Source organism: Uloborus diversus, chromosome 1, assembly GCF_026930045.1.
Source record: "Uloborus diversus isolate 005 chromosome 1, Udiv.v.3.1, whole genome shotgun sequence".
In the NCBI taxonomy this organism is placed as follows: Eukaryota; Metazoa; Arthropoda; class Arachnida; order Araneae; family Uloboridae; genus Uloborus; species Uloborus diversus.
The window spans coordinates 58,408,685-58,424,713 of NC_072731.1; the positions used below are offsets into that span (position 1 = coordinate 58,408,685).

Here is a 16,029-nt window from a genome sequence, read left to right on the forward strand (position 1 = left end):
TCACAACAATTATTACTTCTACGAATGTAACTCTCTTAGTTCTGAAAATATTTTGAGGTTTTTCAACCTCTCCCCAGGCACTAATGCAGACAGAATTCACCTTCTGTGGGGTGAAGGTTTAGTCACCAAGTCCTTATATGAATATAAAGTGTCACATCAGGATTAACGATATGTGTTAAAAACCAATGTTGGGGAGAGGTTTGACCCCCTAAGTCTCCATCACAGTGTCCCTGGGAGTTTTTTTTTTTTTTTGATACACATAGGGTATCTGCTACATTTAGGGTTTTGAAATCCATGACTTTCCATGACTCAGAGGATGCAATTTTTAAAGAAAAAACATACATTTTCCACAAAAATGTCCAATTTACTGCTTTGTGAATATAAAATTGCAATCTTCTGATCTATGCTTTGCACAAATTTCTAAAAATAAAATAAAAATTAAAGTGAAATATGATGAGTTGAGCTACTTCTGTAATTAAAAACAATTAATACAAAAATGAATAGTAATACACATGAAATGATAAGAGTTTTAAATTTAATATTTCACTACATCATATTAATATTTGCTATTTCATAAATGAAGAGATGAAAACCATCCTAGAACTTTAAAAAAAAATTATGAATGATTTTTACATAATAATACTTAATGAATTAAAAGTTCAATTAATAACGTAATATGTATTTCTTGTCTGAATTGTTTAACCATTGTCAGGGTCCGACAAAAACCCGAGCAACTAAAAAGTGTCTAGGCAACTAAATCTTTTAAAATGGGGGGGGGGGGAGGATGATAGTTAAAAATTTTGTAAATAACAATTATTTTTATCATTAATTTGTTGTAATCTGGCTAAATTTCGCATTTATTCCATTATTTTTCATCTAAAATTATCTTAGTAATGTAACCTGTAAATAGTTTCTTATAATGAACTAGAGGAGCCGACAGACGTTCTATTCAAACTTTGTAAATTGAAAAGATAAAAAAATTCAATAAACTATAAAGTGTTTGCACCGTTCTGTTGAAAAAATAAGTAAAAATAAATGTTTTAAGCTGCTATGGTGTCAGAATGCATATATTTATTACAACTTGATTTATCTAATGCCCACTGAACATTTGTTTCATTAACTATTTTTTCTCCCGTACTTGATGGTTTGTTACTTCAGCCATACTCAAAGGATAAAAAGCGTCCTCAAATATTAAGTGTAAAAATCTAACTAGCCATCTAGAACAAACAGGAAATCCCGCTGCAAAATCCCCCATATGAAAAATAATAAAACAATCGTTTAGAAAAATGATAAAAGGTAAAAACAGTTCTCTGAATAAGCGAAAATCACTCATCCCTCCCCCCCCCCCCCTTCCCGATGTAAAATAAACACATTCTTCAACTAAAATGACTAAAAACTCTTTAAACATGAAGAACAATTCTTTGCAGTTTGAAATATTTCGCCAAGTATACAATAAATTACATTAACAGTTGCTTTAAAATGTAAACAAATGATCACGCAACTCGATTGTTCATAGCCAAAGTCGCCAAGCAGCCACGTTACTGTAATCCAGCCGATCAGTGAGCGAAGCCAAATCCGACCAATTAGCGGTCCGATCTTTTGAACGAAAACTTCTTAAACTTCATGTATTGCTTAATTTGTTCTTTACACCAAAGATAAAAAATTTTTACTGCACTGATCTTTTGTGAACAGAGCTACCCTGTTGAACTAAAATAAAATTTGTTTCGTTTTTAAATTCCAGTATCTTTTCCCTTTATTATGTACTGATTAGTTTGATAATCCTCACCATTAGTGCCGAAATTTCCGAGAAATAAATGTTGCTAGGTTCATTACTTACTGATCATTTGGTTAGGAAAACTTAAAGCACCGATCTCCCCCCCCCCCGACCACATGATTCAACTACGGCGAAAGAAGACACGTTTACCCGATTTCTTCCAGTACTTTAGTTTAAAATATATCACAGGACCTAAAATCGTTGCTTTCAAGAAATGAAGGCTTCACTCTATCTCTATACGTTTTATCTAGTCTCAATTAACATATTATCACAGTAGGAAATTTCATTACAAAAAGCAGAGCTGACTTTCTTATTGTACTTTGGCAACGGGTTAAATATTTATTTCAGTTCTCGCTCAACAATAGGTTAAAATAAATATTAATCATTTGGGAGATATGACAATCCAATGTTTAAATTAGTTATTTAATTAACGAAAATGTTTCTGATTCGATCCATCGCGCTTCAAAACCATGCTTGCCACAACTTAAGTTCACACAAAAAATTTGATCAAAATCGGTCCAGCCGTTTGAAAGCCTTATGGTGACAAACATCCACACAGAAGATTTTTATAGATTAAGATAAACATCCCCCTTACATTTGAATGAAGTATACCTTCCCCCATTTCTGATTGATAAGATTTGCGAATGAATGAAAAGAAAATGAGAAATTGGTAGAACGTAGAATTTTCGGAATGGATTTATAAATAGCCATGGCGGCGTGATCAGGGCTTAGTTTTGCCTCAGCTGTTGCACTGGAAAGTGTATAGCTGTTATTGTGTAGCCTTTGCGCTATGTTTTTGCGTATTTTGATGTAAATACGTGTGCTACCCTTGAGTTTACTGTGTGAATTGATATTGCTTAATTGCTATGGTTAATTTAACAGTTTTTAACTACATTTCTTGTACATAGCTATAAATAAATCTCCTGTGTTTTTCTCAAGAACTGTGTCGTCGCTAAAGAATTTCTTGAAGTGGTTGCACTCGTAACAGTATGAACTCCAAAAAATAATTGCCTCACACCTAAATATTTCTCTGTTGCTTAAAATTTTACAATATTTGTCGACACTATACTTCATGCCAAAGCAAACTTCAACAGCAGAGGAGTGCACAGAAATTTTGGGGCCAGTCACAAATGACTTTTAAGAGCCCCCGTTTATACTGTTTACCCCTGTCCGTACAGATATTTGACCTTCTTTTTAAAAATCTCGGGCACCCTTTAGGCTTGGACTCGGGCCAACAGGTGCCCCCCCCCCCCCCCACCCGTGCATGCCTATAGACAACGGTACCATATGCAGTAGAGGAGCATAATTTTTTTTTTTTTCAAATTTTGTTTTTGTCCAAGTGCGGCAAAGTTGGGTATGGCTAGGTAAGTTACGTGGGCTTTCAGAAAAAAAAAAAAAACTTCCATCTGCACTGTGTTGTTGAATTTTGGGACATTATAAATCATTAAAAAAAAAATCTTGACCATCTCTAATTCTCATGAAACTTTCAGAAATATTACTCTTTGACACATTAAGTTTATGCATACTTTAAAACTAATTATCATTCTTACTATAAGAAATTTCATTTAGCGGCCTCCTGCAAAAGTGCGGTAAGGATCACAAATCAGAAAATTTTGATTCTTATTTTGTATGCAAAGAGATCACATTTTTCAAAATAAAGGCATCAAAAGTATTAAAACAGCTAAAATTGACCTGAAAAAAGATTTATTTCTATAATGTTATTTCAGAAAGGGTATTTTGACAGATGAATATGAAAATTATGGACATTGCTGAAGATTTGGAGTAAGGAAAAATTTTTCTTGTTGTGGTGGGACTAATCCCCATTTGGTCTTGTGAAACTAGACCAGATCTATGAGTCCAAAGATGTGCAAGAAGTCCAAGAAAAGCAGTGTATTGGCCCTAGCCTCTTCCCTGGAAAAAACCAGGCATTGGAGGATGTGATGGGGAGAAAAGGGGGCATCGTTGCATTTGGAGCAAGTAGGGTAATTCTTTACGCCATCCTCAAAAACCAAACATCTAAGGTGGCCCATGGAAAATCTTGAGGACCATCCCTCGAAGTTCGAGCAGGCCATCTCAACATGGTGAGGGGGTGTTCCTCCGCGGAACGGGTGAGGAACGTCGGGAGTGTATACTCCTGGCAGGGTCTCCCAAGGCGTGAAGGTGGTTCCATTATGCTCAGCTTAGGTCTGCACTTGAAAGAGCAAAGTCAGTCTTCAACCTTAGGTTCTAACATCTAGCCAAGGTGCTCCAGGTTTTCTGATCAACAGAAGCTGTCAAATTTTCCCCTCTTACCATGAGTCAAAAAAATTTTCATAGGTGGGCATAATTAATACCACATTTTTGGTTCCAACATATGAAAAAATACTGGAATTCTGGTGTATAACCCAAATAACAATCAGCCTTGATGCTGTTTTTACCTTTTACCCTATCTCCCACTCCCCGCTGTTCTTCCTTAAACATCAAAACATATGGTCTGCATCAACATGAAGCGAACGCCAACCCCTGATCGGCTAATTTATGGGCTGGACAGGATCAGGGATTGCTGAACTGGCATGGTAGCCAACATCCACATCTATTCATCTTCCATTCAGACATTCGGCATATCACTAACATTGCCTTAAAAACATTATCAAAAAATTAATTGACATTTTCATATTGAATCATCTTAAATTTTAGAAAATTATATTAGTCTGAAAATACCAGAATACAATCCACTCTGTTTTTGAGTTTGACAGTGCAATGATGTCCGATGCAGCTAGTAATAGTAATAATTTTAAAAAAAACTTACTTTTGAAATTCTTCTTCTGGAAACAGCTCACATTCTTGTAGCAGATCTTTTGGGAATAACTGAGGTTCTTTTATTTCCTTCATAGATCCAGATTGAATTATCAGACTCATACACATATATTGAACCTCTGTAATATCTCTGAGAGTCATACTGTCCATGGCACTTCTGTAAGAAGAAGGTAAAATAAGATCAAACACCGTAATGAATATTAACTGATGTACTATTTTGAGAATGATTGGCCTAACTTTGCCCTTTTAGACTTTAAATTAAATTAGGGCAGACAAAGTTGTTCTAATTTGATGTGGTACAAAGAAAAAGTTAATGAAAATATGTAAGTGGGAATACTTCAATAATGTTGTGAGATTCCGGGCTGTTGTGCTGTGGTTTGAGTGTTGTTTTCCCAAACCTTTTGACTGCATCTGCGGCGGTCATCTTCAGTGTTTACGTGGCCGAAGTTTTCAGGGAAGGGACGTCCTAGCAACTGATGCAGGTTTCGAAGTGTTGTTACTATTTATGTGGGAAGAGCTAAGCTCTCCCTTCGTTTTGGGCCAGGATTGGCTGATGAACAGTCGTCCTTCTTTCTGGTTAGCTGAAACTTGAGCTCTCTTAATTCTGGTAGAGGATTGGCTGCTGGACGTCCGTCGATGTTTCTGGTTGGCTCTCGGGATAATCCGTCTAAGTGCAGCATGCCAGAGTTTGTTCATCTTAATTCCTTCTTCATTTATGTTGAAATTGTTGAGATATTTGAAAATTTTGATCACTTCTTTGTTTACACTAGCAAAATAATGAGAAGTCATTGAAAGTATTTTAGTTTCATTGAAGTATTTTAATTTAATGTTCTGCAACTGCTGATTTCTCAGTGTGGCTCAGACGGCAATTTCTTTGATGTTCTTTTATTCTTGTATTAACACTTCTTTTTGTTATTCCAATGTAGGCCGATCCTCAGGAACAGGGAATCTTGTAAACTTTTGCTGTGGACAAAGGATCTCTTGCATCTTTCACTGATCATAGTAAGTCGCTGATTTGATTGGTAGGCTTGAAAACCGTCTTGATGTTGTGTTTGTGCAGCAGTCTCAATTCTGTCTGTGATGGCCTCAACGTAGGGGAGGTAGGCTGTAGATTTGACCGGTTCTTCTTCATGTGGTTATCTTTCCACTTCGGGGTGGAAAGCTTTTTTAATTTCTTGCTTCAAAAAGTCGTTGGCTTGGAAGACATTTGTGAGGTGGGAAAGTTCTTTCTCAATAGCAGTTGATTTGCAGATTCTGTTCGCGCTGACAAATAAAGTTTTCAGGACATCGCTCTTCTGTCGCGGGTGAAGATTGGAGCCCTTGTGCAGATAGCGATCAATATGTGTAGGCTTACTATAAATGCAATGGCCTAGGGTTCCATCAACTCTACGGATGACCATGAAGAATCAAGGACAAACGTTCATTAGCCAATCCTAGCCCAGAACAAAGGGAGAGCTTGCTCCTCCCACGTAAATAGTGACAACACTTCGATATCTGCATCAGTTACTAGGACGTTGCTGCCGCAGATGTGGCCGAAACGTATGAAGTAACAACACCCAGACCAAGGAAAAAACAGCCCGGAATCTTATAAAATTATTGACACCAGCTGTGAAAGTCTTCATTCTTACAATATGACTTGACATTAAAGGTTCTGGGGTGGGTCAATTCACGAAAAATTTTCTGGTTATGTTCAATTACAATATTATTTGAAATTAAGGCTGGATTCAGACTTTTCCTCCTAAACTATTTTATGTTTTAGATATTTTTATTGTCCGGACAACTTTTCTGTTGGCGACGAAAAGGGCCCCTTTTTAAAGCCCCCCCCCCCCATGATAAATAAGGTGATGCCTTACTTTTTTTGCGTAGTTTTCATAAATGAACTACTGTTTTTAATAAATTGAACTTAAGAGGGGAAATGGTGGCCCTTTTTTAGTAGGATATAGAACATCATCAATTTTAAGGGGTCTAGGGGGCAGTACAGCTGAGAGGTGGGACAGTAGGGGCAAAATCCCTGGGGCCCGGCCCGAAAGGGAGCCCAGGCGCCTCCTAAAAAAGGAAGAAAAAAACATCAGAGAATATGATGCTAACTGAATTTCTTTTTGGTGTTGGAAAAGCAAAAATATCTCTCATTCAACATTTTAGTGGATTATTCAACATCTGCATGTTCACAGCATCAAGTGCTTGTGAACCAGTTCCTTGGAGGCAGTGTTGCCAGATGGTCAAATCCGGATTTCCTCAATTCCCTTCCAACTTTTCGTCAAAAAGCGATGTTTTCTATCAAAATTCCCCAAATTCAAAAATTATTTTTCCACTAATATTTTCATTAAACGAATCGACTTCCTCTTATATTTTTGTCTATTGAAAAAAAATTTTTCCCCCAAAATAATCAAATTTTCTTACAAAATTCCCCAACTTTTTTTTTCTTCCCATTTTTGCTTTTTTTTTTTTTGTCTCTTTCTTTACTAATAATCAAGCTGAAAGTCTCTCTGTCTAGATATCTCTCTGTCTGTCAGGATCTCTGTGACGTGCTTAGTGCCTAGACTGTTCTGATGATTTTTATGAAATTTAGCAGAGAATTAGTTTGTAAAATGGGAGTGCGCACCTTTAAGCGATTTTTCGAAAATTCGATTTAATTCTTCTTCTATTCCAATTTTAAGAACATTTTCCCGAGCAAAATTATCATAAGATGGACGAGTAAATTACCAAGTTATCATAACGTGGAACCGTAACATGGGCAAGTCATTTGGGGAGAAATTCACCATGCATTATTTGTAAATACACAGGGGAACCAAAAGATCTTTTCATTTTCTACTACGGGCAAAGCCGTGCGGGTGCCACTAGTCATAAATAGAAGCGCCTGACCGTGAGATAAGAAATAGCCAAATATTTTTTTTCTACTCGCATTTATTACTCTGCTTCTGTATGTACATTTAAACTATGATTTTTGTATATTTTTATCCAAGGACGTTCTTCATCACTTATTTTTACCTGTTTCACGTATCAACTAGTTACTCAAGCAGAACATTAATGCGAATTTCGTACCATAATATTCCACATAATGTGAAATGGGAATTGCATAAAGTTGAGCATAGTCCAGGATCTGAAGGGGGTTGAGCATGCATGGAAAGGCTGACGCAATATTATTTCTGATTATTGTTACAGGCACGATGGTGATTATGAAACCATATGTCGACGCCCCCCTGGGTGGTCGACAACCCCGGGGGAGGGGGGAAAGCAGTGGGGGAGCCGTTTGCTAAAACACTCATAACTCGCAAACTATTTGGGATAAAACACTGAAAAGCGTGGCAATCGACGCAACAAAACAAGGGCTTCATAAAAGCTAAATATGATTATGGACCAATCTTTGTCGGTTTCTGAGTAAAATTCTATTTTTCGCAAACAAGCAAAATTTTTGAATAAAATGCGCAAAACAAACTTTTTTTGACCAAAATAAATTCCAAATCAAAATTGTTTGATTTTTTTTCAAATAAAGTCCTAAATATCATTATTCAGTTTGTTAAAACCATTTAAGTACTGTTAACGCGTTGAAAAACAAAATGACAGTAGTAAGCTCGAACACGATTTGCAGTATAGTTCAGGATCTGAAGGGGGGTTTTGAGCATGTGTGGAAGACCTGACGCAAAATTATTTCTGATTATTGTTACAGGCACTATAGTGATTATGAAAACACATGTCCTCCCCTCCCCCTTGGCGGTTGACATCCCTGGGGGGGGAAAGCAGTAGGGGGACGCCGCTTACTAAAACACTCATAACTCGCGAACCATAGGAGGTAAAGCACTAAAAATGAGGCAAAAGATGCAACAGAACAAGGGTTTGAAAAACCTAAATATGTTTATAATCCTATTTTTGTTGGTTTATAAGTAAAATTCCTTTTTTAGCAGCCATGCAAAAATTTTGAATAAAATACGAAAAGCTTTTTTTTCAAAGATAAGTTCTTTTTTTAAATTATTTAACCGTTTAGGGAATCAATAAACTGAAACTTTATCATTCAGTTTATTTAAAACTACTTAATTATTACCAACGTGAGCATTAAAAAGCGAAATAGAAAATGCAAGCACTGCCCAAGTTAGCGCATTGAATAAAATGGCAGTATGCTAAGGAGAAAAAAATAGCCTTATTATCCTTATGACGAACTATTCATTCTTCAGCTTACAAACTTATTCTTATTGTAAAGTATTCAATTATGGCTTTAATTTTGTTATATATTGCTTTAAATTTGAGAAGAACTAGGGAACCAGGCCCAGAGTAGTTTCAATTCAAATATAATTTTAATTTATTTCTATTAATTTATATTTTCAATTTGCGCAAAAGAATATTGCAGGTATTATTTTGTGGATATTGTTTTTTATAATTTACCCAACAAAGAACAATGATACAAGAAATAATATGTACTAAATAAATATAAAAAATGAGAAGCATCTTGGAGCTTTTATGAAAACGAATATAAATATAAAATTATACACTAAAAAAACTAATTAAATAAAATTAGTAAAATAATGCGTATTAAAAAAATAATTGCAGAATATCAATATGCATACATAAAGCATTAATATATCAGAAATTCTGAAAGCTGGATCATACTCTTTTTTTCTTGACTTGTAATTGTTCTATTGAATTGTTCTCTTCCGAGTATTTTGTAGATTATGGGTTTTTGCTTTAGAATTAAAATCACAGTATTTACAGCAAGATGAATTATTAATAAAACATTTACAAGATTATTTACAGTTCTTGCATGCGCAGGGTGGAATTAAACTCTCTGGTAACACTGGCTTTTATTTTCATTCAAGTGAAACCCAAACTTGGTTACATCTAAAGGCACTTCTGAGGTATAGGGAAATTGATTCAATAGTACAATTGAGCAATACTTCTTAGCACATGTTGGAAAGAATTGCAGGAGCATGGTAGAGAGCTGATATTATATTTATTTCTGATGAAAATGAAGAGAAATTATTGTAATGGTTGCATTCGCAAGAAATACCTATGTTCTTGACATTTTTTTTTTATAATACAGTTTCTAACAGTTGAAATTCTGAAGCACTCAGATAGTGTTTTAATGATAACTATAGTGTACAAAAACAGTTTTCGACTTTTTTAGTGAAGTGAAAGCGTACTAGTTTATTCCTATTTTACTTGTTGAATCGCAGGCGGAAAATGCATCAAAAGCTTGTAAAATTTTAGATGTTTTCTCCGTAAGTGCTCCTGAAGATAGATGCCATCCTAAAGCTCTTTTCCTTTCCACAACAGCAGCATATGAAATGGCAACCTCCTGTCCTTTAACAAAGATTGCCAATAAGAATCCATTGGTTTCTGATCTATAAACTATTAGTTACTTTTTCCATTATTTTGCACTGAATCATATGCAGGAAGATTGATTCTGTTGCGTGCTTCGTCCTGGTTGGACTCGTGCATTTCAGAGAAATTTATTACTTGACTCTCAGATTTTAAATAATATTCATTTTCGTTTTCAGAGTTACCAGACACCAGAAGCTGATTGGATGCAGGAACGGATATGTTACATATTACATACTCCGAAATATACTTTAAAGGTCCTTTTTATTTTCAGGAATGGCTATGATACGAAACCACAGGTTTGGTACCTAGTGATTTTTTTTAATAAGCGAAGGAGACTTTCCTGAATTTCTGGTTTTCAAGTTATGAAAACGACAGTGAGATGTACTGATCGTGTTTAATGTTCACTCGTGTAGTTTGACTATTGGAGAGAAAATTTTATTATTTTTTATTTTTGGACCTGCAAAATCTTTGCTAGATTTGAAAGCAGTGTTTGTGACATTATGGACCAGAGTCATTCCATCGATAACTTGAACTTTGTTCTTAAAATAGGGTGCTTCTTCCAGAGTTTTGCTGCAAAAGTATCATTTTCAATTACATTAACGAAGTCGGACCTCGCGCTTTGCTTCAGTGAACCATTCTGATGAATCTAATCCCAGCATTGGGCTTATTGTATGGGAATGATTTTTAGATGCACTAACATCACTTTTGAGCTAACTTTTCCCAGGTTAAATGTTTTTTTGGTTTTCTTTTGCTGTTTTTGCAGTCGCTATTGAAGACATGGCCATTGCAGGACTTCTCTGGATAAGAGACTATTCACATTTTCTTTAAGGTTCCACTGAAATTTTGATGCTGCTTATGTGGCAATAGCATCGCTCACTATGTTTCATAACTCAGGTGTAAAATCTGCAAAAGGGTTATCCTGATCATTTATATTTATCCTTTCCGTAATTGCTTCGTACTTGCAAACTTGCATGTTTTAATTTTTAAAAAAGTGCCATTGTGATCCATACTAAGCAGCTATGATGCGTTAACAAATAAATAATTAAGTTATTACTTAACTGGGACATTGCTTTGATAATATTACGAAATGAAACCGCCAAAACAGCAGAGCCACAAAATTTACTTTGGTTTATGTCGAGTCTTCAAGGTACATTCCGCAAACTTTTTTTTTTTTTGTGAATTACCTCAAATGCTTTTTGCGCTTGCTTTTATTTCCTTTCCAACACTTTGATAATATTTAATTAATTTTAAACAAACTGGATAATGATATTTCAGACTTTATTGGTTTCTTAAACAGTTAAATAATTTTGATAATTTGAAAAAAAAAATTGTATTTTATTCAAAATTTTTGCTTGTTTGCGAAAAATAGAATTTTACTCAGAAACTAACAAATATATGATCATATGTCATATTTAGCTTTTATGAAACCCTTGTTTTGTTGTATCGATTGCCACTTTTTTCAGTGTTTTATTTCAAATAGTTCGCGAGTTATGAGTGTTTAAGTAAACGGTGTCCCCCTACTGCTTTTCCCCTCCCCCGGGGATGTCGACCACCAAGGGGGGGGGGGGCGACATGTGTTTTCATAATCACTATAGTGCCTGTAACAATAATCAGAAATAATTTTGCGTCAGGTCTTCCACACATGCTCAAAACCCCCCTTCAGATCCTGAACTATACTACAAATCGTGTTCGAGCTGCTACTGTCATTTTGTTTTTCAACGTGTTAACAGTACTTAAATGGTTTTAACAAACTGAATAATGATATTTAGGACTTTATTTGAAAAAAAAAATCAAACAATTTTGATTTGAAATTTATTTTGGTCAAAAAAAGTTTGTTTTGCACATTTTATTCAAAGATTTTGCTTGTTTGCGAAAAATGGAATTTTACTCAGAAGCCAACAGAGATAGGTCCATAATCATATTTATCTTTTATGAAGCCCTTGTTATGTTCCGTCGATTGCCACTTTTTTCAGTGTTTTATCTCAAATAGTTCGCGAGTTATGAGTGTTTCAGCATACGGCTCCCCCCACTGCTTTCCCCCTGACCCGGGGTTGTCGATCACCCAGGGGGGCGATGACATGTGGTTTCATGTAACAATAATCAGAAATAATACTGCGTCAGCTTTTTCATGCATGCTCAACCCCCTTCAGATCCCGGTCTAGCAAAGCTTAACCAACGTTGTTTGATACAAACAATGTAACTACTACTTCTTGACGCGAATTTAAATACGAAAAGAATTCTTTTTTTCCCAAGGTTTTTTTCCCCCAGCTTTTACCCAAGAAAAAAAATTTTCCCCAAAGAATTCCCCTCAAAACCCATTTCCCCAAAATTTCCCCAGAGAGCACCAGATTTCCCCAAAATGGGGAAATTTCCCCCAATCTGGCAACACTGCTTGGAGGGCTATCTTGGTGAGATGTTAGTGAGAAAAACAACTATTAGCAGGACCACCATTACAAACAGCGTTCTCTCTTTTTTAAATTGATGATTAATAACAAATGAGAACTGCAAGCATGTTTTTGGTGTTGGAAAAATCAAAGAGACTGACAAATATAACATTATTTTATAATTGCACAATCATCTTTTTGGAGAAAAAAAAACACACACACACATACACAGAAACACAAGAAAACATAGAAAGTAAAACAGGTACATTTTTCTTTTTATTTTTGGTTACATAAAAAAAATCAATTACACAACCAAAAGTAGTCTTGCCATTAGACAGCCGATTCATTAAGTAATCAGTTTCCAGAGTTTTAAAATAACAAATTTTTAATGCTTGATTACAATTCTTCTTGTGCTCGTAGTATTGTGAATGAGCTGCTGATGAACATATTAAAACATTTCTGTATGAAACGGAACAATAATAAACTAAATCACAAACACTTTCATCAGGTTGATACAGATAGAGAAAAGCCATATGCAGAATCACATGTTTTTAAATTAGTTAAAAGTTTTTCAACTTCGTTATTGTTTAACGTAATAAAATAAGTAGTAAAAGCGATTGGATTTTCTAATCTATATCTCATAGCATCATAAAAACAAGGTCGGAATGATTCATACAAGAAATGTTCAAATTGAGCAATATCAGATCCATTTTCGTCTGAAGACGCAAACCATTGACATTGATCCATTGTTGCTGTTGTTGTTGTAGTTGGTAACAGGATATTTTTTTCATAATTGGAGCAAACAGACTGACACTTATTTTAATCCTTATTCGCTGAAGAACTTATTCCAAATGAGAGAAAGCATTATAATTATATTTTACTGCATATATTTGCAAGATATTGTAAAACAAGCCTCTTACACAAAGAATTTATAGCAGATTCCATTAAATGTTTATTCAGCATAACGTTGCGAATCGATACACGATCTATGTAACAAATCACAAAATTTTCCGATAATTCTTGAAACAAAAATACTTTGTTCAATTCAATATTTTTTTCCAACTGTATGATGGTTTTCTCTTTTAACTTTTGATGTTCAGCAACCAACGATAAATCAAGCAACTCTGAAGTTTCTAAAATAAACTTGTCACTCAAAGTCTGATATTGTGATACAACTTTCCAATTTAACTTATTTGCATGAGCTTTCATAAAATCCTCTGTTAAATGCTGATATCTTGAGATTAAACTCCAGTTTAATATATGAGATTAATCTTGCAAAAACCCTTCATCCAAATTTTGATATTGAGAAATTAAACTCCAATCAACTTTTTTTTAAATTCTGCTATAAATGTTGGACTCAATTTCTGATATTGAGATATTGTTTTCCAATGAATATTAGATTTTAGTTCACAAATGACATCTTCACTCAAAACGGTTGACTTACCAAATTCACTCTGTGAACTCCTGGTTACTTTTTCCTTTTGCTGCATTGCATTATTGTGCAGTTCGTTTGCAATTATTTCACTCCGGAGTTCATTTTTTTTAAATTTAAACTTTTATTAATTAATGCCTTGGTTATTCATATCATTTATAATACAATATGTACAGCGTTTTTACAATTACCAATCATCACTCAGCTCAGAGCCCGGCTATCAGACCACCGGTCTCTTTCCACTTCCAGTGTAGAATGTCTTATCTTTTTCCCACGGATAGCCGGTTCTTTGGCATTTCCGGCCTGACCATGTGTGGAACACCTGTCCCATCTGGAGTTCATTATAGCACGTGCTGCCTTGGTCAGTCACGGGCTGACATCCTCCCTCCGGTTTGAAATGCTATGAAGCATTGCATTGCAAACCCATAAAGTTCACATTTCTAGGTATTTTCAAACACAACACGGTAGCCTTTCCATTCCCAGCAAATCTACATATATCAACACAAAAGCTCTGAGAATAGAAATTAATTTTTGGTGTGTATTTTGGTTTGTGTACCCACATACGACCTCATATCAACATCTGGTGACACATAAATATATATTTATTTTATCAACCAAATTAAACAATTAAATAATTCCACATTTAGAATTTCAAACCATGATTCAAATAACTTTAACTTTCTGAGTATTGGCAATAAATACAAATTTCCATTCAAATCATAACACACATTTTTTTTCCATGTACATAATATCTTACATATAAACATAATTAATCGTACACATAAAGTCCAGAAATTCCTTATGTTTTTCCCTCCTCTTCATACAACCGAGATAATGCATCAGCATCCCCTTGCCTTCTTTGTGTTTTATTCGAACATCAAAGCGGGTTAAAGCTAATGCCCATCTCTGCAATCTTGCATTCTTCGGGATTCCCTCCATCAAGAATTTTAACGGGTTATGATAACTGTAGAGGGTTATTTCTTTCCCGAATGTCCACTCTTCGAACTTCCCCAGCGCCCAAATCACTGCATAGGCCTCCCTTTCCATAGTACTCCATTTTGCCTGAGATGGTGTTAATTTTTGGTTAATGAAGGTGATTGACCTTTCCTTTCCCTCTTTATCTCTTTGCACCAGACACGCACCAATCCCTACCAATGAGGCATCTGTATGGATTTCAAATGGTTGAGACATGTCTGGTGTACTCAGTATGACTTTACTGCAAAGGAATTCTTTTAATGTATCGAACGCTTTTTCGGCATTCCTGTCTAATGTTATCTCATTTGGGATGCCTTTTCTTGTCAAATCAGTGAGGGGTTTCGCAATCTCTGCGTATTTAGGAACATATTCTCTATAGTAGTTGAGCAGACCTAAGACCGAACGAAGAGCTCTCTTAGTCTTAGGTATCTTAATTTTCCTTATTACCATCAATTTTTCTGGGTCAGGACAATGTTCTCCTGATCCTTCTATGTGCCCTAAATACTTTACTTTCGATTTTGCGAAGGTACATTTCTTTAAATTCGCCGATAGCCTTAACTCCTTTAAAGTTTTAAGTACCGCCTTTATGCGCTCTAGATGACTCCCCCAATCATTCCAAAAAATGACAATGTCATCAATAAAACTTTCTGCATATTCACTATGCGGTCTCAACGCTATGTTCATGGCTTTTTGGAACGTAGCTGCTGATCCCGATAATCCGAACGGCATCACTTTCCATTGATATTGCCCCTTAGGTGACACGAAACTTGTCAACTTCCTACAATCCTCTTGTTGTGGAATCTCCCAATATCCTTTTAACAGATAAAATGTAGTTAAAAATTTTGCTGCCCCTGCTCTAAACCTTAAATTTTCTGAATTTTACATTGGAAATGGTACTACCTGTGTATCAGCATTCAACGCTCGATAATCACAACATAAATGAAACGTGCCATCCTTTTTCGCAACACACACAATTGGATATGCAATTTCCCCTGATGACGGTTCAATTAAATCTTTTTCTAATAATTCCGCTATTTGCTTTTCCACTTTAGCTTTCAAAGACTCCGGTACTTTATATATATAAGGCTGCTTTCTTTGCGCTCCCGGCTTCAACTTAATGGAGTGGGCTCCCACGTTTGCCCTTTTGATTTGCCCATCAAAAACCTCCTTATATTCCCATATAATTTTTTTCACTTCTTCCTCCCGTTCAGCGGACAGATTTTGATCCCTTAAGATGTCTTTTATTTCATCATATTGAACCTTTTCTTCCCCTTCTATTGGTAGATGCTGCACTTCCCCGAACTCTTCATCTACCTCATAAATTACCCCTATCGTATTTATTGGTTGAACATATT

At 35.3% G+C, this 16,029-nt stretch overlaps 1 protein-coding gene across 1 annotated transcript in view; it reads right to left on the bottom strand.

Annotated features, from left to right (window-relative positions):
* LOC129234583 (uncharacterized) overlaps positions 1–16,029 on the bottom strand; it is a 93,151-nt gene that overhangs the window by 28,236 nt on the left and 48,886 nt on the right. The window contains exon 6 of the mRNA XM_054868606.1: positions 4,563–4,727. Within this exon, the coding sequence (XP_054724581.1) occupies positions 4,563–4,727 (165 nt within the window). The remainder of the gene's footprint in view (positions 1–4,562; positions 4,728–16,029) is intronic.